The sequence below is a fragment of the Manis pentadactyla genome, chromosome 2 (genome assembly GCF_030020395.1).
Source record: "Manis pentadactyla isolate mManPen7 chromosome 2, mManPen7.hap1, whole genome shotgun sequence".
Taxonomy (NCBI): Eukaryota; Metazoa; Chordata; class Mammalia; order Pholidota; family Manidae; genus Manis; species Manis pentadactyla.
In genome coordinates, this window is record NC_080020.1 from 154744223 (window position 1) to 154770940 (window position 26718).

The window sequence follows — 26718 nt, forward strand, 5'->3', positions numbered from 1 at the left end:
AGGATTTTAAATGAGTAAATAAATGTGCCAGATAAAGCAGGTATTCCCAGTAACTAACATTTTGTCAAATGCCATCTTTGTTATTCTTTGAAAATACATTCCTTCATGGATTTCTTCTATTAACATTAGTTTTACGTATTTTTGTTGGGACAGATCTTGACTAAAGTGATAAGGTGTGGGAATCATGGTAGGTAAAAATAGTTCAGGTTGCCTTATACCTAATGGAAATAAATAATTGTAATGAGAACATGCAATGGATAGCATAATTACTTATGGGTAGTACATTGTAATATAATTGCTTTTGATTTATTAATATACAGAGTAAAAGAATAATTTGTGAATTGGATGGAAGAATACATAATTCCTTATAAATTTCACTATTTGCATTAGTTAACATCAAAAACTTCATTTTTTTCTTCTCTTTTTTATTGAAATATAGTTGACATACAGTAGTATATTGTTTTCAAGTATACAACACAGTGATTCAACAGTTACTCACATTGTTAAATCCTCACCCCAACTAATACAGTTGCTGTCTGTCAACATAGAAAGATTTTACAGAATCATTGACTTGATTCTCCATTGTGCACTTCATCCCTGCAACCATCTTACATTATGATTTAGATTTTGTGCCTCATTATCTCTTTTACCTACCCGTCCTAACCCCACCCCCATGATAACCACCAGTCACTTCTCAGTTATCAAAGACTTTCTTTAATAATTTTCTCTGCTTCCTTGTATCTCATGTATTCAGAGTTTTTCTTTCACACAAATTGTGTATTTTTTTAAAATAGATTTCTTGAGATATAATTCAAAAATCAGAAAATTCATGTTTCTAATGTATACAATTCACTGATTGTTATATAATTCATAGAGCTGGGCAACCATCACATACCATCTAATATCAAGTAATTTTTAACACCACACAAAGAAACTGCATACTCATTGGCAGCCATTCCCTGTCCCTTTTTGCCCAAAGGCTCTTGGGAAGCATTAATCTACTTTCTAGTCCATGAATTTGCCTATTCTGGACATTTCATATAAATGAAATTATATATTATGTGGCCTTTTGTTACTGGCTTCTTTCACTTAGCATAATGTTGTCAAGGTTCATCGTCATTCTAGCATGTTTCAGTACTTCATTCCTTTCTATGGCTGAATACTATTCCATTACATAGATAATATCACATTTTAGTTATCCATTTATGAGTTGTATGTTTGGATTGTTTCCCCTTTTTGACTTTATAAAACAATGTTACTATGATCATTCATATCCAAGTCTGTATGTGGGCATTTGTTTTCATTTATCTTGGTGGTTGTGTACCAAGAAGGAGAAATGCTGTGTTATATGGTAGCTCTATGTTTAGCCTTTTGAGGAACTGTCAGACTGTCTGCACTATTTTACATTTGCACCAGCAATGTCTGAGGGCCTGTTTTTCCATATCCTCACCAATACTTATATTCCTTTTTGGTTACAGCCATGCTAGTAAGTGTGAAGTGATACCTCATTGTGGTTTTGAATTGCATTTGCCTGATGACTAATGATGTGGAGCATCTTTTCCTGTGCCTTTTGGTCATATGTGCGTCGTCTTTGGAGAAATGTTTATTCAGTTCCTTTGCCCATTTTTAAATTGAATTTTGAGATAAACTTTTAATCAGTGAAGTTACATGAAACTGGAGTTATATAAGAAGTCCATATAGCCTGCAGTTGAAACCTAAAGGACTTTTGGTCATTTCTGACTTGGTAGCGAAAAGGGAGGGTGTAAAGAAGTTTTCATAGAGATAGTCACATTTCAGCTTTAGTAGACATTAACTACGCTGAAAAAGCTTATTTGGGTGTTGTGAGCAGAAGGTGAAGTTGAAGAATTTCAATACGATTTAAGGAGGGCAATGGCAAGAAGTGAAGTTGAAAATGATGGAATGAATACCAATGGAATATTATTCAGCCATAAAAAGAAAAGAAGTCCTACTATTCGCAACAACATGGATGGAGCTCGAGGGTATTATGCTCAGTGAAATAAGCCATGAGGAGAAAGACAAGTACCAAATGATTTCACTCATTTGTGGAGTATAACAATAAAGCAAAACTGAAGGAACAAAACAGTAGCAGACTCACAGACTCCAAGAAGGGACCAGCGGTTACCAAAGGGAAGGGGTTGGGGTGGAGAGAGCAGGAGAAGGGGATTAAGGGGCATTGTGATTAACACACATAATGTAGTGGGGGTCACGGGGAAGGCAGTATAGCACAGAGAAGATAAGTAATGACTCTATAGCATCTTACTATGCTGATAGACAGTGACTGCAATGGGGTCAGGGCAGGGGGACTTGATAATATGGGTGACTGTTGAAACCACAATGTTGTTCATGTGAAACCTTCATAAGATTGTGTATCAATGATACGTTAATTAAAAAAAGAGAGGGAGGAAGGAAAGGAAAGGTAGGAAATGATGGAGGGAATACATGGACGGTAATATATGTAGTACTCAGAAGTTCAGACTTTAAATAGCAGGGACGAATTGAAGATTTTTTGTGTAGGAGTGTAATATCCGATTTCTGTTTTACTAAAGACATACTAGTCTTAATAACTGACTCTTAGTGAATTTTTAGACTAAAAAATTTTGTTGACAGTGTGAAGGTCGACCGAAGGCAGTCCAGGCATATAGTGTGGGTCTGATGCAAAGTTGTAACAGTGAAGTTGTAGAGGAGGTAAGGGAGAAGGCAGGATTTAGGTATAATTCCTGGTTTCTTACCGTTGATTTCTATTGGGATGGTGATGCCATTTACTCAGATAGGGAACATAAGAGGGAAGAAGAATAGTAAGGTAAAAGACAAATTTAGTTTTTGACATATTCAGTTTGAGGTACCTTTGATATATCTCCATGGAGATGATCCCTGGATGATTAGTTCAAATTCAGAATAGAGATTTGGAATTATTAGGATATACCTGATGCAGAATAATAGCAGCATTGTGCATAGGAGTTGAACCTTGGGAGTGGTATGACTGCCCAGGAAGAACATGAAGAATGAGAAGAATGTGATCTGAAGAACACAATATAAAGGTGTTTAAGTGGTTAAGGGCAGACTTCACCATTTTTTAGCCATATTACTGTGTTTCTTCACACATATTATTCAACAATATTATAGATGTATTCATACATATGCATTACTCTGTCTCTTCATAAAAATGAAACTTCTAATATGTACCCTGGAGAGAGGCTGCCTGTAGCCTATGATCAAGTGCATGAGCTTGAGAGGCATTCTGCCTGAGTGGGAATCCTGGCCCACCACTTAACTGAGTGACTACGGCCAAGTTACTTAATCTCTCTAAGATCAGTTTCCTAGCCTATTAAGTAGTAATAATAATTGTGCCTATTGTAAGTTTGTTGTGTGAGGTAAATTGTCAAGTGAACAGTGTCTAGTACATTAGTGCTCAATAAATGTAAGCTGCTATCACTGCTACTGTTTCTTTAGAGGGCGCTTGTGAGGATTAAGTGCTTGACAAAGTGAAAAGTGCTTAACCAAAGTGCTTGGTACAGATAATTCGAGTTTGATAATTTTGGCCAAAAGATGGGCACAAAACATGAAATCAGTGAAAGGGCTAGAGTTAATGTGTAGAGGAGTAGAAACACCTGAGTGTGGAGTCAGGAAGTCAAAGGAGACTGTTTTAAGGAAAAGAATGGAGTTGATTATATTAAATTCTGCTAAAAGATCCAAAAATAATCCACTGGATTTGGCAGTAAGGAAGTAATCAGCTCTTGAAAAACAGTGTCAGTGGGGAACTGTGGGTGAAAGCCTCGTTGCTATAGTCAAATGAGTGCAGAAAGAAATGATTATTGAGGCTGGAAATCCTGGATAAGTCTTGGAAAAATTATTTAAATTAATATTGCACATAAACCAAATTGAATTTCAGATGGATTAAAGAGCTAAATGTAAAAAATTAAATAATGATGAAAGAACCAAAAAGAAATATAGAAGTATATATATATATATATATATTTGTCCTCTAGGTAGGGGATATCTTTGCACAAAGCAAAAGAAGTGGTTGCTCTGTTTTTTGTTTTTTTTTATATACAGTCTTATATTAGCTTCAGGTATACACCACAGTGGTTCAACAGTTACCCATATTATTAAATCCTCACCCACACTAGTACAGCTACTATCTGTCAACATAGGAAGATGTTACAGAATCATTGGCTATATTCTCCATGTTGTATTAATATCCCCAGGACCAACCTACATTATGATTGAGAATTTTTTTTTTTGAGAGGGCATCTCTCATATTTATTGATCAAATGGTTGTTAACAATAAAATTCTGTATAGGGGACTCAATGCACAATCATTAATCAACTCCAAGCCTAATTCTTAACAGTCTCCAAGCTTCTGAAGCATAACGAACAAGTTCTTACATGGTGAACAAGTTCTTACATAGTGAATAAGTTCTTACATGGTGAACAGTGCAAGGGCAGTCATATCACAGAAACATTCGGTTTTGATCACACATCATAAACTATAAACAATCAAGTCAGATATGATTATTCATTTGATTTTTATACTTGACTTATATGTGAATCCCACATTTCTCCCTTATTATTATTATTTTTTAAATAAAATGCTGAAGTGGTAGGTAGATGCAAGATAAAGGTAGAAAACATAATTTAGTGCTGTAAGAGGGCAAATGTAGATGATCAGGTCTGTGCCTATAGACTAAGTGCTAATCCAAGCTAGACAAGGGCAACAAAACATCCACGGATGCAGATTTCTCTCAAAACAGGGGGGGTGAGGTTCTAAGCCTCACCTCTGTTGATCCCCAATTTCTCACCTGATGGCCCCCTTGTGACTGTGCCTGTCTTAGGTTGTTCCTCCCTTGAGGAATCTTACCCGTCTCTGGCTAACCAGTCATCTTCCGGGGCCATACAGGGAAATGTAAAGTTGGTAAGTGAGAGAGCAGCAATATTCTTTGAAAAGGTTAGCTTTTTACTTCTTTGCAGATTTATGCCCTGTGGCTTCTATGCCCAGCATTTGTCTTGAGGTATCTTTACCACTTGGAAGAATTATGATACTCAGTAATTTTCTATATGAGGCACGAATTCTCCTAAAGGGTTGTAATTAGGAAGGAAGAAGAAAAGCTATAGAAGTAGCAGACGGAGGAAAACATGGGAAGATTGATTATTTCTTTGACATATCTTCTTGTAGAGTAACATAAGCATGTATAGGTCTTAAACTACTAATTAAATTGTGTACACACATTAACATAATAGGAATACAGCTACATAACAAAAGCAGACCTACAATTACCAACCATATCCAGTGAAACCAAGAAAACCAGTTACGTACCCTAGGCATTTGTGAAAACTTATCAATGATACGATGGATATTGTCTAACTGAATTTGAATAGTTTAAGAAAAATCAGACAAATTAAAACAACACATTCCTGGGAACTGTTCACATCCCATATGTTCTTTTTTTTTTTTTTTTTTTTTTGTAGATAATTATTTTTTCTCGACGGGTACTTGACACACAGTATTACATTAGTTTCAGGTGTACAACACAGTGATTCAACATTTATATACATGATAATTCCAGGTACCAGCTATTACCATACCAAGCTGTTACAATATTTTGACTATATTCCTTATGCTATACACTATAACATCCCGGTTATTTATTTTACAATTGGAAGTGTGCACTTTTTTTTTTTTTTTTTTTTTGGTGAGGGCTTCTTTCATATTTATTGATCAAATGGTTGTTAACAACAATGAAATTCTGTATAGGGGAGTCAATGCTCAATGCACAATCATTAATCCACCCCAAGCCTAATTTTCGTCAGTCTCCAATCTTCTGAAGCATAACAAACAAGTTCTTACATGGAGAACAAATTCTTACATAGTGAATAAGTTACATGGTGAACAGTACACGGGCAGTCATCACAGAAACTTTCGGTTTTGCTCATGCATTATGAACTATAAACAGTTCAAATATGAATACTCATTTGATTTTTATACTTGATTTATATGTGGATACCACATGTCTCTCTATATTATTATTATTTTTAATAAAACACTGAAGTGGTAGGTAGATACAAGATAAAGGTAGAAAACATAGTTTAGTGTTGTAAGAGAGAAAATGTAGATGATCAGGTGTGTACCTGTAGACTATGTGTTAATCCAAGCTAGACAAGGGCAATAAAACATCCATGTATGCAGAAGATTTCTCTCAGAACAGGGGGGGTGAGGTTCTAAGCCTCACCTCTGTTGATCCCCAATTTCTCACCTGATGGCCCCCCTGCAACGGTGCCTGTCTTAGGTTGTTCCTCCCTTGAGGAATCTTACCCATCTCTGGCTAACCAGTCATCTTCCGGGGCCATACAGGGAAATGTAGAGTTGGTAAGTGAGAGAGAAGCCTTACTGTTTGAAAAGGTTAGCTTTTTACTTTACATATTTATGCCCTGTGACTTCTATGCCCAGCATTTGTCTTGAGGTATCTTTACCACTTGGAAGAATTATGATACTCAGTAAATTTGATATGAGGCACGAATTCTATTTAAGGGTTGTAATTAGGAAGGATGAAGAAAAGCTATAGAAGTAGCAGGCGGAAGAAAACATGGGAAGATTGATTATTTCTTTGACATATCTTCTTGTAGAGTAACTTCAGCATGTATACGTTTTAAGCTACTACTTAAATTGCACACACACATTAACATAATAGGAGTATAGTTACATAACCAAAGCATATCTATAATTACCAGCCATCTCCAGTGAAACCAAGAAAACCAGTTAGGCACCTTAGGCATTTGTGAAAACTTATCTATGATATGGTGGATATTGTCCAACTGAACTTGAACAGTCTGAGAGAAATCAGACAAATTAAAACAACCCATTCCTGGGGAATGTTCACGTCCCTTATGTTCTTTTAACAGTAAATAGTCTGTAGTTGTAAGATTTTGGAGCGCTACAATTTGCACTTCTCCTAATTCTTGGTTGAGTTCCAACAGTATAGATCCAGTCAAATTTGTTGTTTTACTGTATGCACAGGCCAGCTTAGATATCTCCTTCTTCATTCCCATGGCAAGTCCAGGAGCTGGTGGGATGAGTGCATCTACAGCTGTAGCAGTGCGTGGATCTTTGTTGGGGTTTTTTGATGATCATCTTCTGGCATGAGTCTTCCAGAGAGTGCTGACGTTGGAGGTTCTTTTTCATATCGTTTCTTAGTTCATTTTCAGGGTAGCGAAATTAGGTTTTGATCCTCTGTATACCATATGTTCTTTTAACATTAGATAGTCTATGGTCGCACAATTTTGGAGCACTGCAACTTGCACTTCTCCTAATTCTTGGTTGAGTTCCAACAGTATAGATCCAGTCAAATTTGTTGTTTTACTGTATGCACAGGCCAGCTTAGATATTTCCTTCTTCGTTCCAATGGCAAGTCCATTAACAGGTGGGATGAATGCAGCTACAACAGCGCCAAGATCTTTGTTGAAGTTTTTTGATGATCATCTTCTGGAATGACTCTTCCAGAGGATGTTGATGTTGCAAGTTCTTCTTCATATCATTATCTTAATTCGTTTTCTGGGTAGCCAAATTCGGCTTTGATCCTCTGTATAAACACAAACAAACCCTTTGCCCACACTTTGATATGACGTTTATACCATTGTGAAGAACCTATTGGAGATCACCACACAGGAACTGCTTTTTTTTTTTTAAGAGAAAGGAACATTATCAGAAAAATGTACTTCCATAGCTGATCATCTGACACCCTTTAAAAGATCAAAATTAAGGATATGTAAAGCACGCATTAATCGTTGATTTGCAGTTAGTTTTATCCTATCAGGGAGTAATCCCCCTTTTCTTTCTCTTTTTTTTTGTTATCATTAATCTACAATTATATGAAGAATATTATGTTTACTAGGCTCTCCCCTATACCAAGTCCCCCCCACAAACCCCATTACAGTCACTGTCCATCAGCATAGCAAAATGTTGTAGAATCACTACTTGTCTTCTCTGTGTTGCACAGCCCTCCCCTTTCTCCCACCCCCCACATTATGCATGCGAATCATAATACACCCTTTCTTCTTACCCCCCCTTATCCCTCCCTACTCACCCACCCTCCCCAGTCCCTTTCCCTTTGGTACCTGTTAGTCCATTCTTGGGTTCTGTGATTCTGCTGTTGTTTTGTTCCTTCAGTTTTTCCTTTGTTCTTATACTCCACAGATGAGTGAAATCATCTGGTATTTCTCTTTCTCTGCTTGGCTTATTTCACTGAGCATAATTCCCTCTAGCTCCATCCATATTGTTGCAAATGGTAAGATTTGTTTTCTTCTTATGGCTGAATAATATTCCATTGTGTATATGTACCACATCTTCTTTATCCATTCATCCACTGATGGACACTTAGGTTGCTTCCAATTCTTGGCTATTGTAAATAGTGCTGTGATAAAGATAGGGGTGCATCTGTCTTTTTCAAACTGGAGTGCTGCATTCTTAGGGAAATTCTAGGAGTGGAATTCCTGGGTCAAATGGTAAGTTTATTTTGAGCATTTTGTGGAACCTCCATACTGCTTTCCACAATGGTTGAACTAATTTACATTTCCACCAGCAGTGTGGAAGGGTTCCCCTTTCTCCACAACCTTGCCAACATTTGTTGTGGTTTGTCTTTTAGATGGTGGCAATCCTTACTGGTGTGAGGTGATATCTCATTGTGGTTTTAATTTGCATTTCTCTGACAACTAGCGATGTGGAGCATCTTTTCATGTGTCTGTTGGCCATCTGAATTTTTTTTTTGGAGAATTGTCTATTCAGTTCCTCTGCCCATTTTTTAATTGGATTATTTGTTTTTTGTTTGTTGAGCTGCGTGAGCTCTATATATATTTTGGATGTCAAGCCTTTATCGGATCTGTCATTTACAAGTATATTCTCCCATACTGTAGGGTACCTTTTTGTTCTATTGATGGTGTCTTTTGCTGTACAGAAGCTTTTCAGCTTAATATAGTCCCACTTGTTCATTTTGCTTTTGCATTTTGCCCGGGGAGATATGTTCAAAAAGAGGTCACTCATGTTTATGTCTAAGAGATTTTTACCTATGTTTTTATCTAAGAGTTTTATGCTTTAGTGCCTTACATTCAGGTCTTTGATCCATTTCGAATTTACTTTTGTGTATGGGGTTAGCAATGGTCCAGTTTCATTCTCTTACATGTAGCTGTCCAGTTCTGCTAGCACCATCTTTTGAAGAGACTGTCATATCCCCATTGTATGTCCATGGCTCCTTTATCAAATATTAATTGACCATATATGTTTGGGTTAATGTCTGGAGTCTCTAATCTGTTCCACTGGTCTGTGGCTCTGTTCTTGTGCCAGTACCAACTTGTCTTGATTACTATGGCTTTGTAGTAGAACTTGAAGTTGGGGAGTGAGATGCCCCCCACTTTATTCTTCTTTCTCAGGATTGCTTTGGCTATTTGGGGTCTTTGGTGTTTCCATATGAATTTTTGAACTATTTGTTCCAGTTCGTTGAAGAATGTTGCTGATAATTTGGTAGGGATTGCATCAAATCTGTATATTGCTTTTGGGAGAATTGCCATTTTGACAATATTAATTCTTCCTAGCCAAGAGCATGGGATGAGTTTCCATTTGTTAGTGTCCGCTTTAATTTCTCTTAAGAGTGTCTTGTAGTTTTCAGGGTATAGGTCTTTTACTTCTTTGGTTAGGTTTATTCCTAGGTATTTTATTCTTTTTGATGCAATTGTGAATGGAGTTGTTTTCCTGATTTCTCTTTCTATTGGTTCATTGTTAGTGTATAGGAAAGCCACAGATTTCTGTGTGTTAATTTTGTATCCTGCAACTTTGCTGTATTCTGATATCAGTTCTAGTAGTTTTGGAGTGGAGTCTTTAGGGTTTTTTATGTACAGTATCATATCATCTGCAAATAGTGACAGTTCAACTTCTTCTTTACCAATCTGGATTCCTTGTAGTTCTTTGTTTTGTCTAATTGCCATGGCTAGGACCTCCAGTACTATGTTAAATAACAGTGGGGAGAGTGGGCATCCCTGTCTTGTTCCCGATCTCAGAGGAAAAGCTTTCAGCTTCTCGCTGTTCAGTATGATGTTGGCTGTGGGTTTATCATATATGGCCTTTATTATGTTGAGGTACTTGCCTTCTATACCCATTTTGCTGAGAGTTTTTATCATGAATGGATGTTGAATTTTGTCAAATGCTTTTTCAGCATCTACGGAGATGATCATGTGGTTTTTGTCTTTCTTTTTGTTGATGTGGTGGATGATGTTGATGGATTTTCGAATGTTGTACCATCCTTGCATCCCTGGCTTGAATCCCACTTGGTCATGGTGTATGATCCTTTTGATATATTTTTGAATTCGGTTTGCTAATATTTTATTGAGTATTTTTGTATCTACATTCATCAGGGATATTGGTCTGTAATTTTCTTTTTTGGTGGGGTCTTTGCCTGGTTTTGCTATTAGCTTGATGTTGGCTTCATAGAATGAGTTTGGGAGTATTCCCTCCTCTTCTATTTTTTGGAAAACTTTAAGGAGAATGGGTATTATGTCTTCTCTGTGTGTCTGATAAAATTCCGAGGTAAATCTGTCTGGCCCGGGGGTTTTGTTCTTTGGTAGTTTTTTTATTACCATTTCAGTTTCTTCAGTCGTAATTGGTTTGTTTAACTTTTGTGTTTCTTCCTTGGTCAGTCTTGGAAGGTTATATTTTTCTAGGAAGTTGTCCATTTCTCCTAGGTTTTTCCAGCTTGTTAGCATATAGGTTTTCATAGTAGTCTTTAATAATTCTTTGTATTTCTGTGGAGTCTGTCGTGATTTTTCCATTCTCATTTCTGATTCTGTTGATTTGTGTTGATTCTCTTTTTCTCTTAATAAGTTTGGCTAGATGCTTATCTATTTTGTTTATTTTCTCAAAGAACCAGCTCTTGGTTTCATTGATTTTTGCTATTGTTTTATTCTTCTCAATTTTGTTTATTTCTTCTCTTATCTTTATTATGTCCCTCCTTCTGCTGACCTTAGGCCTCATTTGTTCTTCTTTTTCCAGTTTCGATAATTGTGATGTTAGACTATTCATTTGGGATTGTTCTTCCTTCTTCAAGTGTGCCTGGATCACTATATACTTTCCTCTTAAGACTGCTTTCGCTGTGTCGCACAGAAGTTGGGGCTTTGTGTTGTTGTCATTTGTTTCCATATATTGCTGGATCTCCATTTTGATTTGTTCGTTGATCCATTGATTATTTAGGAGCATGTTGTTAAGCCTCCATGTGTTTGTGAGCCTTTTTGTTTTCTTTGTAGAATTTATTTCTAGTTTTATACCTTTGTGGTCTGATAAGTTGGTTGTTAGAATTTCAATCTTTTGGAATTTACTGAGTCTCTTTTTGTGAGCTAGTATGTGTTCTATTCTGGAGAGTGTTCCATGTGCACTTGAGAAGAATGTATATCCTATTGCTTTTGCATGTAGAGTTCTATAGATGTCTATTAGGTCCATCTGTTCTAGTGATTTGTTCAGTGCCTCCGTGTCCTTATTTATTTTCTGCCCAGTGGATCAATCCTTTCAGGTGAGTAGCATGTTGAAGTCTCCTAAAATGAGTGCATTGCATTCTATTTCCCCCTTTAGTTCTGTTAGTATTTGTTTCACATATGCTGGTGCTCCTGTGTTGGGTGCATATATATTTAGAATGGTTATATCTTCTTGTTGGACTGAGCCCTTTATCATTATGTAATGTCCTTCTTTATCTCTTGTTACTTTCTTTGTTTTGAAGTCTACTTTGTCTGATACTAGTACTGCAACCCCTGCTTTCTTCTCTCTGTTGTTTGCCTGAAATATGTTTTCTATCCCTTGACTTTTAGTCTGTGCATGTCTTTGGGTTTGCGGTGAGTTTCTTGTAAGCAGCATATAGATGGGTCTTGCTTTTTTATCCATTGTATTACTCTGTGTCTTTTGATTGGTACATTCAGTCCATTTACATTTAGGGTGACTATTGAAAGATATGTACTTATTGCCATTGCAGGCTTTAGATTCATGGTTACCAAAGGTTCAAGGTTAGCTTCTTCAGTATCTTACTGCCTACCTTAGCTCACTTATTGAGCTGTTATATACACTGTCTGGAGATTCTTTTCTTCTCTCCCTTCTTATTCCTCCTCCTCCATTCTTTATATGTTGGTTGTTTTATTCTGTGCTCTTTCATGTTTCCTTTAACTGCTTTTACTGGGTAGTTGATTTTATTTTTTGCCTTTAGTTAGTATTTGGTTGGTCTCCTTTCTTTGCTGTGATTTTATTTTCTCTGGTGACATCTATTTAGTCTTAGGAGTGCTCCCGTCTAGAATAGTCCCTCTAGAACACCCTGTAGAGGTGGTTTGTGGGAGGCATATTCCCTCAACTTTTGCTTTTCTGGGAATTGTTTAATCCCTCCTTCATATTTAAATGATAGTCGTGCTGGATACAGTATCCTGGGTTCAAGGCCCTTCTGTTTCATTGCATTAAATATATCATACCATTCTCTTCTGGCCTGTAAGGTTTCTGTTGAGAAGTCTGATGATAGCCTGATGGGTTTTCCTTTATAGGTGACGTTTTTCTCTCTAGCTGCCTTTAAAACTCTTTCCTTGTCCTTGATCTTTGCCATTTTAATTATTGTGTCTTGGTATTGTCCTCCTTGGTTCCTTTCTGTTGGGAGTTCTGTGTATTTCCGTGGTCTGTTTGATTATTTCCTCCCCCAGTTTGGGGAAGTTTTCAGCAATTATTTCTTCAAAGACACTTTCTATCCCTTTTTCTCTCTCTTCTTCTTCTGGTATCCGTATTATACAGATATTGTTCCTTTTAGATTGGTCACACAGTTCTCTTAATATTGTTTCATTCCTGGAGATCCTTTTATCTCTCTCTGTGTCAGCTTCTATGCATTCCTGTTCTCTGTTGTATTCCATCCATGGCCTTTTGCATCTTTTCCATTCTGCTTATAAATCCTTCCAGAGTTTGTTTCACTTCTGTCATCTCTTTTGGGATGTCTGTAATCTCCCTCCAGACGTCTGTAATCTCCCTCCAGACCTCATCCCTTAGCTCTTGTATATTTGTCTGCATCTCTGTCAGCATGTTAATGATTTTTATTTTGAATTCTTTTTCAGGAAGACTGGTGAGGTCTGTCTCCTTCTCAAGTGTGTTCTCTGTTATTTTTGTCTGCCTCAAATTTTGCCTTTTCATGGTGATAGAGATAGTTTGCAGAGCTGGCACGAGTGACAGCTGGAAGAACTTCCCTTCTTGTTGGTTTATGGTCTTCCTCTCCTTGGAGAACAGCGACCTCTAGTGGCTTGTGCTGGGCAGCTGCATGCAGATGGGGCTTCTGCTTCCTGCTCAGCCACTGTGGAGTTAATCTCCGCTGTTGCTGTGGGCATGGCCTGCCTTGGGCTGCTGCTCCGATAAGGTTGAGCCATGTTGGAGGGGGAACGGCCGGGAGGCTGTTTATCTCCCTGAGGGGCCTCCGTGCTCCCTGCTGCCCAGGGGGTTAGAGTGCCCAGAGTTCCCCTGATTCCCTGCTGCTGGACTAAGTGTCCCAGGATGCTTCCGTCCAGCGGTGGGGTTCCTGTCCCTTTAAGACTTCCAAAAAGCAGTCGCTTTTCTATATCCCCAGGGCGCCAGCTGCGGGGACCTGCTCACAGGTCTTACTGTCCTGTTTCCCTAGTATCCAGGACCCCACACATGCATTGTGTCTGTGCTCTGGTGCGGATGGGTAGGGTTGGCTATTTAGCAGTCCTGGGCTCCCTCTCCCTCCCCGCTCTGACTCCTCTCCTCCCGCTCGGAGCTGGGGTGTGGGCGCTTGGTTCCCGCCGGGCTGGGGCTTGTATCTTACCCCCTTCGCAAGGCGCTGGGTTCTCGCAGGTGTGGGTGTGGTCTGGATGTTGTCCTGTGTCTTCTGGTCTCTCGTTTAGGAAGAGTTGTCTTTGTTGTATTTTCAAAAATATATGTGATTTTGGGAGGAGATTTCCGCTGCTCTCTTTTGGGAGGAGACTCACGCTGCCATCTTGGCTCCGCCTCTGATTGAGAATTTTGTGCCACTTTATCCCCCTCACACTTCCCACCCACCCACTCCAATGCCACCCCCATAGTAAACACCAGTCCCTTCTCAGTGCCTATGACACTACTGCTGTTTTGTTCATTGGGTTTTGCTTTGTATTTATATTCCACAAATAAGTGGAATCATATGGTATTTGTCTTTGTCCATCTGGTTTATTTCACTGAGCATAATACTCTATAGCTCCATCCATGTTGTTGCAAATGGGAAGATTACTTTTCTTTTTATGGCTGAATAATATTCCATTGTGTATATGTACCATGTATTCTTTATCCGTTCATCTATTGATGAATACTTAGGTTGCTTCCGTATCTTGGCCATTGTAAATAATGCAGCAATAAACGGGTGCATATATCTTTTTGGATCAAGGATTTTGTTGATTCAAAATTCCTAGGGTAAATTCCTAGAAGTGGAATTATTTTGTCCATAGGTGTTTCTATTTCTGATTTTTAGAATAAACTCCACACTGCTTTGCACAGTGGCTGCACCAATTGACATTCCCATCAACAGTGTAGGAGGGGTCCCATTTCTTCACATCCTCACCAACACTTATTTCTTGTCTTTCGGATAGTGGCCCTTCTGCTGGTGTGAGGTGATACCTCATTGTGGTTTTGATTTACATTTCCCTGATGATTAGTGATGTAAAACATCTTTTCATGTGCCTGTTTGCCATCTGTATTTCTTCTTTGGAGAAATGTCTGTTTTGGTCCTCCACCCATTTTATAATCAGGTTGTTTTTTTGTGTGTTTAGGTGTATGAGCTCTTTATGTATTTTGGATGTTAACCCCTTATTAGATAAATCATTTACAGATATATTCTCCGATACTGTAGGTCACTTTTTTGTTCTGCTGATGGTGTCCTTCGCTGTACAGAAGCTTTTTCGTTTGCTGTAGTCTCACTTGTTTGTTTTCAATTTTGTTTCCCTTGAATGAAGGGATGTGTCCAGGAAAAAATTGCTTATATTTATGGTCAAGAGATTTTGCCTATGTTTTCTTCAAAGAGTTTCATGGTTTCTTACCTTATATTCAGGTCTGTGATCCATTTTGAATTTACTTTTGTGTATGGAGTTTGGCAGTAATCCAGTAATCATTCTCTTGTATGTGGCTGTCTTTTCCCCATTGTATATTCATGCCTCCTTTATGGTATATTAATTGACCATATATGTGTTGGTTTATATCTGGGCTCTCTATTCTGTTCCATTGATCTATGGGTCTGTTCTTGTGCCAGTGCCAAATTGTCTTGATTACTGTGGCTTTGTAGTAGATCTTGATGTCAGTGAGCGTAATCCCCCCAGCTTTGTTCTTGTTTCTCAGAATTGCTTTGGCTCTTCAGGGTCTTTTGTGGTTCCATATGTATTTTAGAAGTAGTTGTTCTAGTTCACTGTAAAATGCTGTTGGTATTTTGATAGGAATTGCATTGAATCTTTGGGCAGATTGCTTTGGGCAAGATGGTCATTTTGACTACATTCTTCCTATCTATGAGCACGGGATAGATTTCCACTTATTTGTGTCTTTAATTTCTCTCATGAGTGTTTTAGAGTCTAGGTCTTTCACTTCCTTGGTAAGGTTTATTCCTAGGTATTTTATTCTTTTCAATGTAATTATAAATGGAATTGATTTCCTGATTTCTCTTTTTGCTGGTTCATTGTTAGTATATAGGAGTGTAACAGATTTCTGTTAATTTTATATCCTGCAACTTTGCTGAATCCAGTTATTAGTTCTAGTAGTTTTTTCATCGATTCTTTAGGGTTTTCTATTTGTAATATGTCATCTGCAAATAGTGACTTTAACTTTGAAATATTTATCAAGATGATTTGTAATCTCCATTTCATTTAGCCCTCTTTCTGGTGTCTTAATCTGTTGTTTTGTTTGGAACATAGTTCTCTGCCTCCTCATTTTGTCAGGGTTCTGTGTTTTTTCTTTTCTATTAGATGGATCTGCTATGCTTCCTGACATAGAGAGTAAAGGCTTTATAAAGAAGGTGTCTGTGGTGCCCAGAAGCTCAGGACTCTTTCCTCTCAAGTGCCTGCTTGTCCTTTCCTGTGGAGCCCCAGCAGCTGTTGGTGGGCAATGGGTGGGGTTGCCTTTCTGTATGTATTCTGGCCATGGTTTATCTCAGTCTGCTGAGGCCCAGCAGTTTTCCTCAGCCAGGCCTATGTGATCAAACCAGTGGATTCTGCTGGGATTGTTGTGGGCTGGGCTGCCCTCCACCTGCCCTGCAGCAATGGTGCGGCTGCTGCCTTAACAGGGTGTGTTGAGTGGTTTCAGGGGTAGTTGTACTATGTCAGGGTGCAGGCGTTGTCAAATCACCTGGTTGTGGAGTGCAGGGGTGCTCAGCAGTGGCTTAGCTGTGTGATTCGAGGGTGTGGGGCATGCAGCAGCTGTGGTGGGGTCCTGCAGTGCTGGGAGGGGTGTAGGTGTGCTGAGTCAGTTAGTCCCGTGGTGGGTGTGTGGGGTGCGCAGGTGTGCAGTGGGAGCGAGGTGTGCAGTGGGAGCCCATATCAGCAGTGCAGGCAGCATATCATGCTGCCGTGGCCCACAGCTGCTAGAGCAGTGAGTCCTGTAGGTGCCCTCTAGCAACAGTGGGGCACCATTACCCAGCTGGGCCACCGTTGGGGAGGAAGATGCTCTCATATCTGGCTCCTGCAGGCACCTCCCCAGTTGGGCTGAAACAGAGCTGTGAAAGCTGGGAGAGTCTCCCTCTGCCTGCCAGGCAGCAAGGTCCAAAGCTGCTGGGCTGAGTGGGCTGTCGCATTAGTGGGGTACAGGAAGGCACTTCAGAATGAGGCCAGCAAGGAGAATGGCGTATCTAGGGCTCCCATGTGTGCCCAAGCTGTTGGGCCAAGGGAGTGTTGGGGAGATGTTGTCCACCTGCCCTTCCTCCTGCAGAGATACCTCCCTCCAGCCCTTGCTCCTCTGGCTCCCCTCCCACTGCTGGCAGGTTTTTCAAACTGCTGCCTCTGCTTTTGGGCCTCAGCAGGACAAATGAAGCATGTCTGTCCTCCAAAGGTGGCTGGTGTCTCATCTCTCAGAGTATTCCAGCTGTCCCTGGTGTCTACTCCCTCTAATCAGGTGAACACAGTGCAGTGTGGTCTTGTGTCCCCAGAGCAGATCTCCAGGGTCAGGTGTGCAGAGTTCCTGGGCACCTATCCCCTCCCTGCTCTGTTCCTCTTCCTCCTGCCTTTGGGCTGGGACGGGCGAAGGGCTTGGGTCCCACTCCATTGGTGCTTTGCCACTTTACCTTTTCTGTGTGGTCTTCTCTTCTCCCCCAGGTGTAGATGGTCTGTTCTGCAGTCTTCAGTTCATTTTGGGGTTTAATTGGATTTGCTGTAGTTGCTTCGTGTGTGTGTGTGTGTGTGTGTGTGTGTGTGTGTGTGTGTGTAGATGTCTGTCTTGCCTTCCTACTCCTCCATATTCAGCCTCCCCTCCTGGTTGCTCTATTTTTATAACAAATTTTTAATATATAGACATCCAGAAAGAAACGAGTAAAATTAAAACATTTGAATATTAATCATAAAGTTAAACATAGAACTTTCATATGACCTAGATTCTGTGCCTAGGTGTATTCCCTCAGAATTGAAAACAGGGACTCAGAACAGGTATTTGTTATGCCTGTGTTCGTTGCTCCATTCTCCCAATAGCCAAAAGGTGGAAACAAGCCAAGTGTCCATGTACAGATGGATTCATAAACAAAATGTGCTATAAGCATATGATAGAATATTATTCAGCCAAAAAAGGATGAAATTCTCTTATCTGCTACAACATGAATGAGCTCTGAAAACAATTTGCTAAGTCAGATAAGACAGATACAAAGGACAAATATTGTATGATTCCACTTAAATGAATTATCTTTAATAGGCAAATTTAGAGAAACAAAAAGTACTTTAGAGGTAAGGGGTTGGAGGAATGGGGGAGTTATTGCTTAATGGTTTCAAAATTGGGGTGATGAAGCTTTGCGAACAAGTAGTGGTGATAATTTAACAACATTGTAAATGTAATTAATACCCCTGAATTATATATTTGATATGGTTAAAATTACAATTTTATGTTATATATATATATATATAATATATATATATAGCCACAATAAAAAAATTTTCTTAATTTTTAAAAAGCATTCAACAAACTGTAAAGAAATATTTGTAAGAAATATCTTATAAATCACAAAAGTAATAGCTTTTTTTCAGTTAAAAGACTTAAAATAATAGCATTTTATCAGAAGAAGTTTTAGTGGCATAAAAGAAAGCACAGTGATTCTTTGTATTCAAATAAAGGCAATTTAGAACAATATCAGCACTTTTTGGTTGTTAAATTTTTTCACATATAGGCATTTTTATCCTCTGCTGGGTGTATTATAAATTGGTAATGACCTTTCTGAAGATCATTTTGACAGTATATATCAAAAACTTTCAAACCTGCAATGTGTTTTTAGAAATCTGGAATATGTAGGTTTTATGTATAATTTTATTTACCAGACCATTATGCATTACAGTGAAAAATGGAATCCACTTAAATAAATTATAGTTTCCCTACCAAAGGGAATATTTTTCCATTAAAAATTTATTGTTTTAAAAAATGTATTGGTATGACGGGATGTCAACAACAGATTGTTTTTTTACAATGAACATTTACCCTTTATAAAAATTGAAATACAGTTCATATACACAAACATTTTATTAAAGAACAGATGGTGGAAAGCCTCTCCCAGTTCTGCCAACCCCTGGGAGTTTCAGTTGCTGCTCTGGACCCCCACAGACCCCAGTGCCTCCTCTATCACAGCACCAGTCACATTGTGTCTCCAGACAAACTGTAGGTTCAGCAAGGGCAGAGCCTTTGCTTCACCCATGTGACTATCCAACCCGCAGCCCAGGGCCTGTTTCAGAGCAGGAACTTGGGAAATGTTTTCACGGATCCAGATGCCTGGTTCCCTTACCTTCCTGCCTCTGCACTGTTGTCCCTGGATTGCCTTTTCTTTCTATCCCAGCCTATGCAACTCTGTTTTTATTGTGCAAGTCCTAGCACAGATGCCAGCTTCCCCGGGGTGTCCTTCCTGAGCAAACTGACGCTGTGACTTGTCTCCCTGTAAAGCTTCAAGCTCTCACTGCTTCTACCACCAACTTGCCACTTTCACATAAGCTCTCCAGCTTGGTACCTTGAGGTTTTTTGCTTGTTTTGTTGGATACTTCTTTTCTTTTCATGTTATAGTCCCAATGAAATTTTGTTTTCTAGTGAGGCTGTTGACATTTGCCAACATTTATCATTAGGGAAAGCTAGTTCCTTTAGACAGGTATGCATAGCATGTGGAACATGGTATGTACATGTAAAATCATGCTATTTGTTTCCTGTCTACTTCAGAAATAGATTTTAAAATGAAATAAGGTCGTAAATTTAGTTAATGGTATTGTACCAATGCCAAATCCCTGCTTTTGATACTATACTGCCAACATATAAAATGTCACCATTGAGGAAAGCTGTATGAAGGGTACATGAGAACAGGTACTATTTTTGCAATTTCCTTTAAGTCTATAACTATTTCAAAATAAAAATTCCTATGAAAACGATTTGAGGCTGATTAAAAATATAAAACCACATTAAGTATTAAAATAATATGTAGATTAGATGGGACATACAGATTTGGCTGTGCAAGCTTATTTATTAAGTTTTATAATATTAAAAGACTGGTAACAACCTAAGTGTATGACTATTGGTGATTGTTTTTTGAGAACAGCACCATATAGAAATGGATTGATGGTATTTATGTATTATGCTTTTTTTTGTATGTATTGTTTTGTGAAAGTTTTTCCAGTATCCTGTTGAGTTAAAAATATCAAATGATAAAAAAAAAAAAGAACAGTTGGTGGAAAAGTAGAGATAATGAGTGGAGACTTTATTTACGAGCGTGGCCTTGAAGGGGAGATAGAAAATGGGAGGTAGAAGTAAAGCAATTTAAAGAGGAAAAAAAATTGTAGAAATTTGAAGATGTTTATAGACTACAGGTTAGAAACCAATAGAGATATAAAGACTATAGGAATCTGTGTGGCAGTGTATGATTTCCTTTAGGCCATTGACTATGTCGAAAATAGTTTGGAGAACCTTATAAGTCTCAGACCCAGATAGTATTGCCTTGCATGAAAACTCTTCCAGCTTATTTGTTTTTGACTATGCAGAGAGGAAGAGAGGGAGAGAGCTAGAAAGGGGAGTGAGAATGGAGGTTGGCAGGAAGGGTGAAGAGAGAGAAACTGCCTTGTGAACTACGAGGGCATTAATCCCTGAGGTTATTAGCCTTTGGAAAACTTTAAGGGGTAGTTTGATTAATGACATCCGATCACAAATTCCCAATGCCCATTTCTTTCTCTTTCTCCCCTTGGTTGGGGTTATGGCTAATGCTGTGTTCAACTAGATATTTAGTAATAATAATGCATTTGTATTAATGCAGATGATGATCATAGTTTTCAAAAGCAGTAAGCTTATTATAAAATAAATATTTTTTGCATTTAAGGGACGAAAATACTGAAGAGTTATTGGACTGCAAAGAAGAACTTGAGCAAATGGAAATAGAATTAAAAAGGCTACAACAAGAGGTTTGTACCTAAAACTTTTATTGTGTAGCACTGCTAAGTAATTGGAAATTAATTTTTCTCCTTATAATTTATAACTTTTACTTTAATGAATTATGAGGTTGCTGATGCTTAAAGAAATTTGATGACTTTTCAGTGTCTCTCTTCACAAATGGTAGAGCCAAGATAAGAAATCAAGGTCTTTGGACTTTTCTTTTTTCTATGTCAGTGTTACTCCAACCTCACTAAGATTCAGAGGAGCCTCTTAGGCCGAGGGCAGTTCCAAGTTTCTCTTTTATGTGCATTTGACCTCAGTGGGCTTGGAAGCTGGAACACCTGTACTGTAACCTGTGCTGGTTATATGTGTCTCCTTAGGTCTCTGCTCTTTGATGGTGCTTTATGTTAACTTATATACAATAGAATGTTTTTTGCTTTTTCACTTTTTTCTTATTAAGATAAAAATTTTTTACTTTAAAAAATTATTTTTAGTTTACTAAAGCTTTGTGTTTTTTAATCTTGAACCAAGATTGTTTACGAGTTCACTTCCTTTAATAACTATAAGGTTTCATTTCCATTTGGAGGTAGTGCTTGAGGTCTTCTTTAACCATAAACGGTAGGATTCTAGTAAGCTGGACAATTATTTCTTTTCCTTACCCGAACGTGCCATTTTAAATTGAGGGAATATTCTACTTGCAGGATCATAAACTGGAACCTTGCTAGATGAATGACACTGGGAATCATGATATTTATTTCTAAATATGCTGTGGTTGCTTTCTACTTTTGGCAGCAGAATTCTTTATATGTGTGTTCTGTCTAAAACAGTGATTCTCAATCTTTTTGATCTCAAGACTCTTTTCCACTCTTGAAAATTAATAAGGATGTTTAATGTGGATTGTATCTACTGGTATTTACTATACTTGAAATTAAAACTTAAAAAACTAAATATTAATTCATTTAAAAAGAATATACAACCCGTTCTATGCTAAAAATTATGTTAACCATATAACCATTATTCCCCCCCCACAACTCCCCCAAATTAAGAAGACTCGTACTTTTACATTTTTGCAAATTATTTAATGCCTGGCTTAATTGAAGACTACCAGATTCTCATATCTGTTTTCTGCATTCAGTCTCTTGAGATTTCACATGCTATGTCGTCTCTGGAAAGCTCCATTGCACTCTTGTGAGAGAATGAGAGCAAAAGGGTAAATAATGTTTTAGTATTATTTTGAAAATGATTTTCAGCTCATGAACTCCCTGAAAGGGTTTCAGGGACCCACAGATGTCCCTGGATCACAGTGTGGTAACTGCTATTCTAAAGTATTATGACAACTTATAAAAGGTTGAATTTTAATTTGCCTGAAATGACATTAAGATATGCAGCTAAGCATTCCCTTGGAAGTATTAAAAAATACTCAGCAGAATTTTGTTACATTACCTGGATAGAAACATTATTTTTCCAAAGTAAGTAATGATGAATTTTAGTAATACAGTTTGCCTCTTCTGTGTTCTTACCCAGTATTTTAAAGTTAACTTTTTCACCTTAAGTTAATTATAAATGATTATGTTAAATAGAAGTACATTTACTTTAAAATATCCTGAATACTTTTTATATTCCTATATATAACATTTCATAAAAATTTGTGTTAAGGAGAGGTTCACTTATTTTAAAATATCCTAAATATTTTTTATATTCCTAATACAGAATACTACAGAAAAATCGTATGTAAGCATAAGTTTGTATATTTATATGTAAAAAAAAATTTTTTTAATACTTTTTATTCTAGGTTTTAAAAAAACTTTTATCTGTTCATTTAAAAAAAAAACAACTTGAGATATATAATTTACATACCATAAAATTCACACTTTTAAAGTATACAATTTTTTTTATTATTTAGTAAATTCATCAAGTTGTGCAACCAAAGGTTATCAATTTGAAAATAGAAAACAATATTAAGATATTAAAACTTATTTATATTTAGAACATGAACTTGCTTTCGGATGCTCATTCTGCAAGAATGTACCGAGATGAATTAGATGCACTTCAGGAGAAGGCAGTCAGACTTGATCAGCTGGAAAGTGAAGTCAGCAAATATAAAGAAAGGCTACATGATACTGGATTTTATAAGGCAAGAGTTGAGGTATGTTGCATAATTTAAGCCACTCACAATTTTTTTCTTTGAAATTGTTGCAATTTTTCAAAGTGCATTTCAAATGCACTTAATAAATGTAAGGAACTCTGGAAATGTTGACAAACTGTAAATACTTCCAGATGTTTATTTTATGATAGATGAGCATATCACTTAGACTTGTAAAAAGGGTTTGGGGACATAATTAATTTCATTGAATTCTTTGGGGTTCTTCTTTCATTCCTTTATTTTGCATTATAGGTAGGGAAGACTTGAGTCCTCTCGTAGTCAAAATAAAGTGTGTATCTCTACTAATTCAAACATGTTCCTAGAAGTGAAAGCAAAACATATTTCTCTTTGCTGCTCAATGCAGAATACTAAAGTAGGATCAATGAAGGCTCTCTCAACACATGCTCATGCTCCTTCCCTTTCTCTCTCTCCCTCCCCTCTGAATATTTTTCTTACTTAATGGTTGTGCTTCAGTGTTATGTGAAGTTGAGTTTGACAGCTAGAATTTGACAGTGCTTGCTTCTGCAGTCTTTTTTCCTTTTTTAGTTTCTTCATTGTAAATGGGAAAATTTGGTTCACTTTCATTATGGGGATAAGGAAGCTGTATGCAAATTCAAGAAGTGAAAATATTATAAGTGAAAGTAGTTAGAAACTAGTTCATTCCTGGTGACATAGATTGAGAAGTCCATATATGACAAAATATAGGCATGCTGAATTAAAAAATAAAAAATCATTCATCATGACCAACTGTGGTTTATTCTAGAGATGCAAGGATGGTTCATTATCATTAGTCAGTGTGATACACCACATTAACATAAAGAAGGATAAAATCCGTCAATAGATGCAGAAAATATATTTGACAAAATTCATTCATTCATTATAAAAACTCTCAACAAATTGGGTTTAGAGGGAATGTACCTCAACATAATAAAGGCCATATATGACATACAGCTAGCATCAAAATAGTGAAAAGCTGAAAAAATCTTTCCTTCAAAGATCAGGAATGAGACATGGATGCCCACTCTCACCACTTTTTTCGTGGTATTGGAAGTCCTAGCCACAGCAATCAGACAAGAAAATGAAAAAACAAAAGGCATCCAAATTAGTAATGAAGAGGTTAAATTGTCACTATTTGCAGATGATAATGATAGTTTATATAGAAACCCAAAAGACTCTACCAAGAAACTATTAGAATTTCTATATACTAATAATGAAATCTGTTGCATTTCTATATACTAATAATGAACTAGCAGAAAGAGAAGTGAAGAAAACCCATTTATAGTTGTATCAAAAAGAATTAAATATCCAGGAATAAATTTAACCAAGGAAATGAAAGTTCTCTGAAAACTGTAAGACATTGATGAAAAAAATTGACGATGACAAATAATTGAACAGATAGACCATGCTTATGGATTGGAAAAATGAATATTTTTAGTACCATACTACCCAAAGCAATCTACAGATTCAGTACAATCCCTATCAAAGTAACAATGGCATATTTTTGCTGAACTAGAACAAATAATCCTACACTTTGTGTGGAACCACAAAAGACCCTGAATGGCCAAAGCATTCTTGAAAAAAGAAGAACAAAGCAGGAGTTATCATGCTCCCTGAGTTCAAATTATAGTACAAAGATATAGTATTTAAAATAGTTTGGTATAAGCACAAAAATAGACACACAGATTAATGGAACAGAATAGAGAACCCAGAAATAAACCCATGCTTCTATGTTAATTTATATATATTGACAAAGGAGTCAAGAATATACAATGGGGAAAAGAGTCTTTTTAATGAAGGGTGTTAGGAATACTGGACAGGTACATGCACAAGAATGAAATTGGACTACTTTCTTAACCCGTACACAAAAGTAAACTCAAAATGAATTAAAAGCCTAAATGTAAGACCTAAAATCATAAAACTTCTAAAAGAAAACATAGGCAGTAAACTCTTGGACACTGGCCTAAAAAGCCTCTGTACAGCAAAGGAAACTCAACAAAATGAAAAGATAGTCTATTGAATGGGAGAATGTATTTTCAAATTATATTTCCAATAAGGGGTTAATATCCAAAAGATATAAAGAACTTATACAACTCGATACCCAAAACAAATAGTCCAATTAAGAAGTAGGCAGAGAAACTGAATAGACATTTTTCCAAAGAAGACATGCAGATGGCCAACAACACTAATCATCAGGGAAATGCAGTTCAGAACCACAATGAGATATCACCTCATGCTAGGCAGAGTGGCTAGTGTCAGAAAGATAAGGGTTGGTGAGGATGTGGAGAAAAGGGAACTGTCACCGTGCACTGTTGGTAGAAATGTAAAATGGTGCAGCCACTATGGAAAACAGTATGGAGGTTCCTTAAGAAATTAAAAATGCCACACAACCAAGTAATTCCACTTTTGGGTATTTACCCAAAGAAAACAAAATTACTAATCTGAAAACATATATGTGCCCCAATGTTTACCCTAGTATTATTTACAGTAACCAAGATATGGAAGCAACCTAAATGTCTATTTATACATGAATGGATAAAGAAGAAGTGGTATGTATACACACTGGAGTATAACTCTGTCTTAAAAAAGAATGAAATCTTGCCTTTGACAACAGCATGGATGGGCCTAGAGGATATGCTAAGTGAAATAAGCCGGAGAAAGACAAGTGCCATATGATTGCACTTGCATGTGGAATCTAACAAAACAAAACAAATAGACTATAAACAAGGAGAGCAAACTGGTGGGGCCATAGATGATGGAGATGGGGGAGAATGGACAAAATAGGTGAAGGAGATACAGAGGTACAAACTTCCCAATTTTAAAATAATATGTCATGGACATGAAAAGAACAGCATAGGGAATGTAGTCAGTAATACTATAACAACTTTCTCTGGTGACAGTAATCACACTTACTGTGGTGAGCATTTCATATCGTATATAATTTCAAATCGTCATCATACACCAAAGTTAATATAGTATTGTAATCAACTAACTTCAATAAAAAAATTTTTTTAAGTAGTTAGGACATTTTAGCCTGACATTTACCAGTAAGTAGATCTAGTGGACTTCAGAAATAGGGTGCGTATTAATTCTTCAACAGTTATTGAAATGCATGTATGCATGGCACTGCTAAGGAATCTTTAGATACTTTACGATCTATAAATGCCACCATTTTAATATAGTTTCTCTTGACTTTAGTTTATATACTGCTGACATTATGTCTTATATTTTACTCAAAAACCCCAAACCATATACTTTCAAGGTATAGTTTAAGTAGAGAGAAGTCTTTAAATCTATTTCAGTAAATAAATAAAGCCCTGGTTCTATTGGTATTGTGTCTTAAATATTTGAAAGACTACTTACCCGTACTTCCTTATCCTTGTGATTAAGGAATTTAAATGTATGCTGATAATTTCATGTGAAATTATAATAGCATTACTCATTCTAATGTAAGTACTGAGATTTTGTTTGCATAATAGCTTAAATTCTGGGGGAAAATATGAAACCAAGAAAACAGCTGTATTTATATTCCTCAGTGCTTTACTCTTGCACAGAATAGTTGGTGAAGACAGCTTAATGTCTTACTTTACAATAAAGAATTTTTATGTGTCAAAGTTAGAAAATTTAACAGATGTTAACCCATTTGTTGTAAATAAAGCCTATTTGAAATGCTTTTAGGAATTAAAAGAAGACAATCAAGTTTTATTTGAAACAAAAACCATGTTGGAGGACCAATTAGAAGGCACTCGAGCTCATTCTGATAAATTACGTGAATTAGAAAAAGAGAATTTACAACTAAAAGCTAAACTGCATGATATGAAAATGGTAAGTATTTTAAGGTAACATGGCCTCTAAGAAAAAAAATACAGGCTTCTTCTAATTTCGTTGTAATAACAAGGATGGCTAGTGCCCTTGAGGCTTTAACAGAGAACTAGCTAAATAAATTATATATAAATAA

At 37.0% G+C, this 26718-nt stretch overlaps 1 protein-coding gene across 2 annotated transcripts in view; it reads left to right on the forward strand.

The window, feature by feature from the left end:
- LOC118909533 (girdin-like) overlaps window positions 1-26718 on the forward strand; it is a 113742-nt gene that overhangs the window by 66935 nt on the left and 20089 nt on the right. For both annotated transcript variants that reach the window (XM_057496960.1, XM_057496961.1), the window contains 3 exons: window positions 20568-20649; window positions 22608-22766; window positions 26439-26585. In XM_057496960.1, coding sequence (XP_057352943.1) covers window positions 20568-20649; window positions 22608-22766; window positions 26439-26585 — 388 coding nt within the window. The remainder of the gene's footprint in view (window positions 1-20567; window positions 20650-22607; window positions 22767-26438; window positions 26586-26718) is intronic.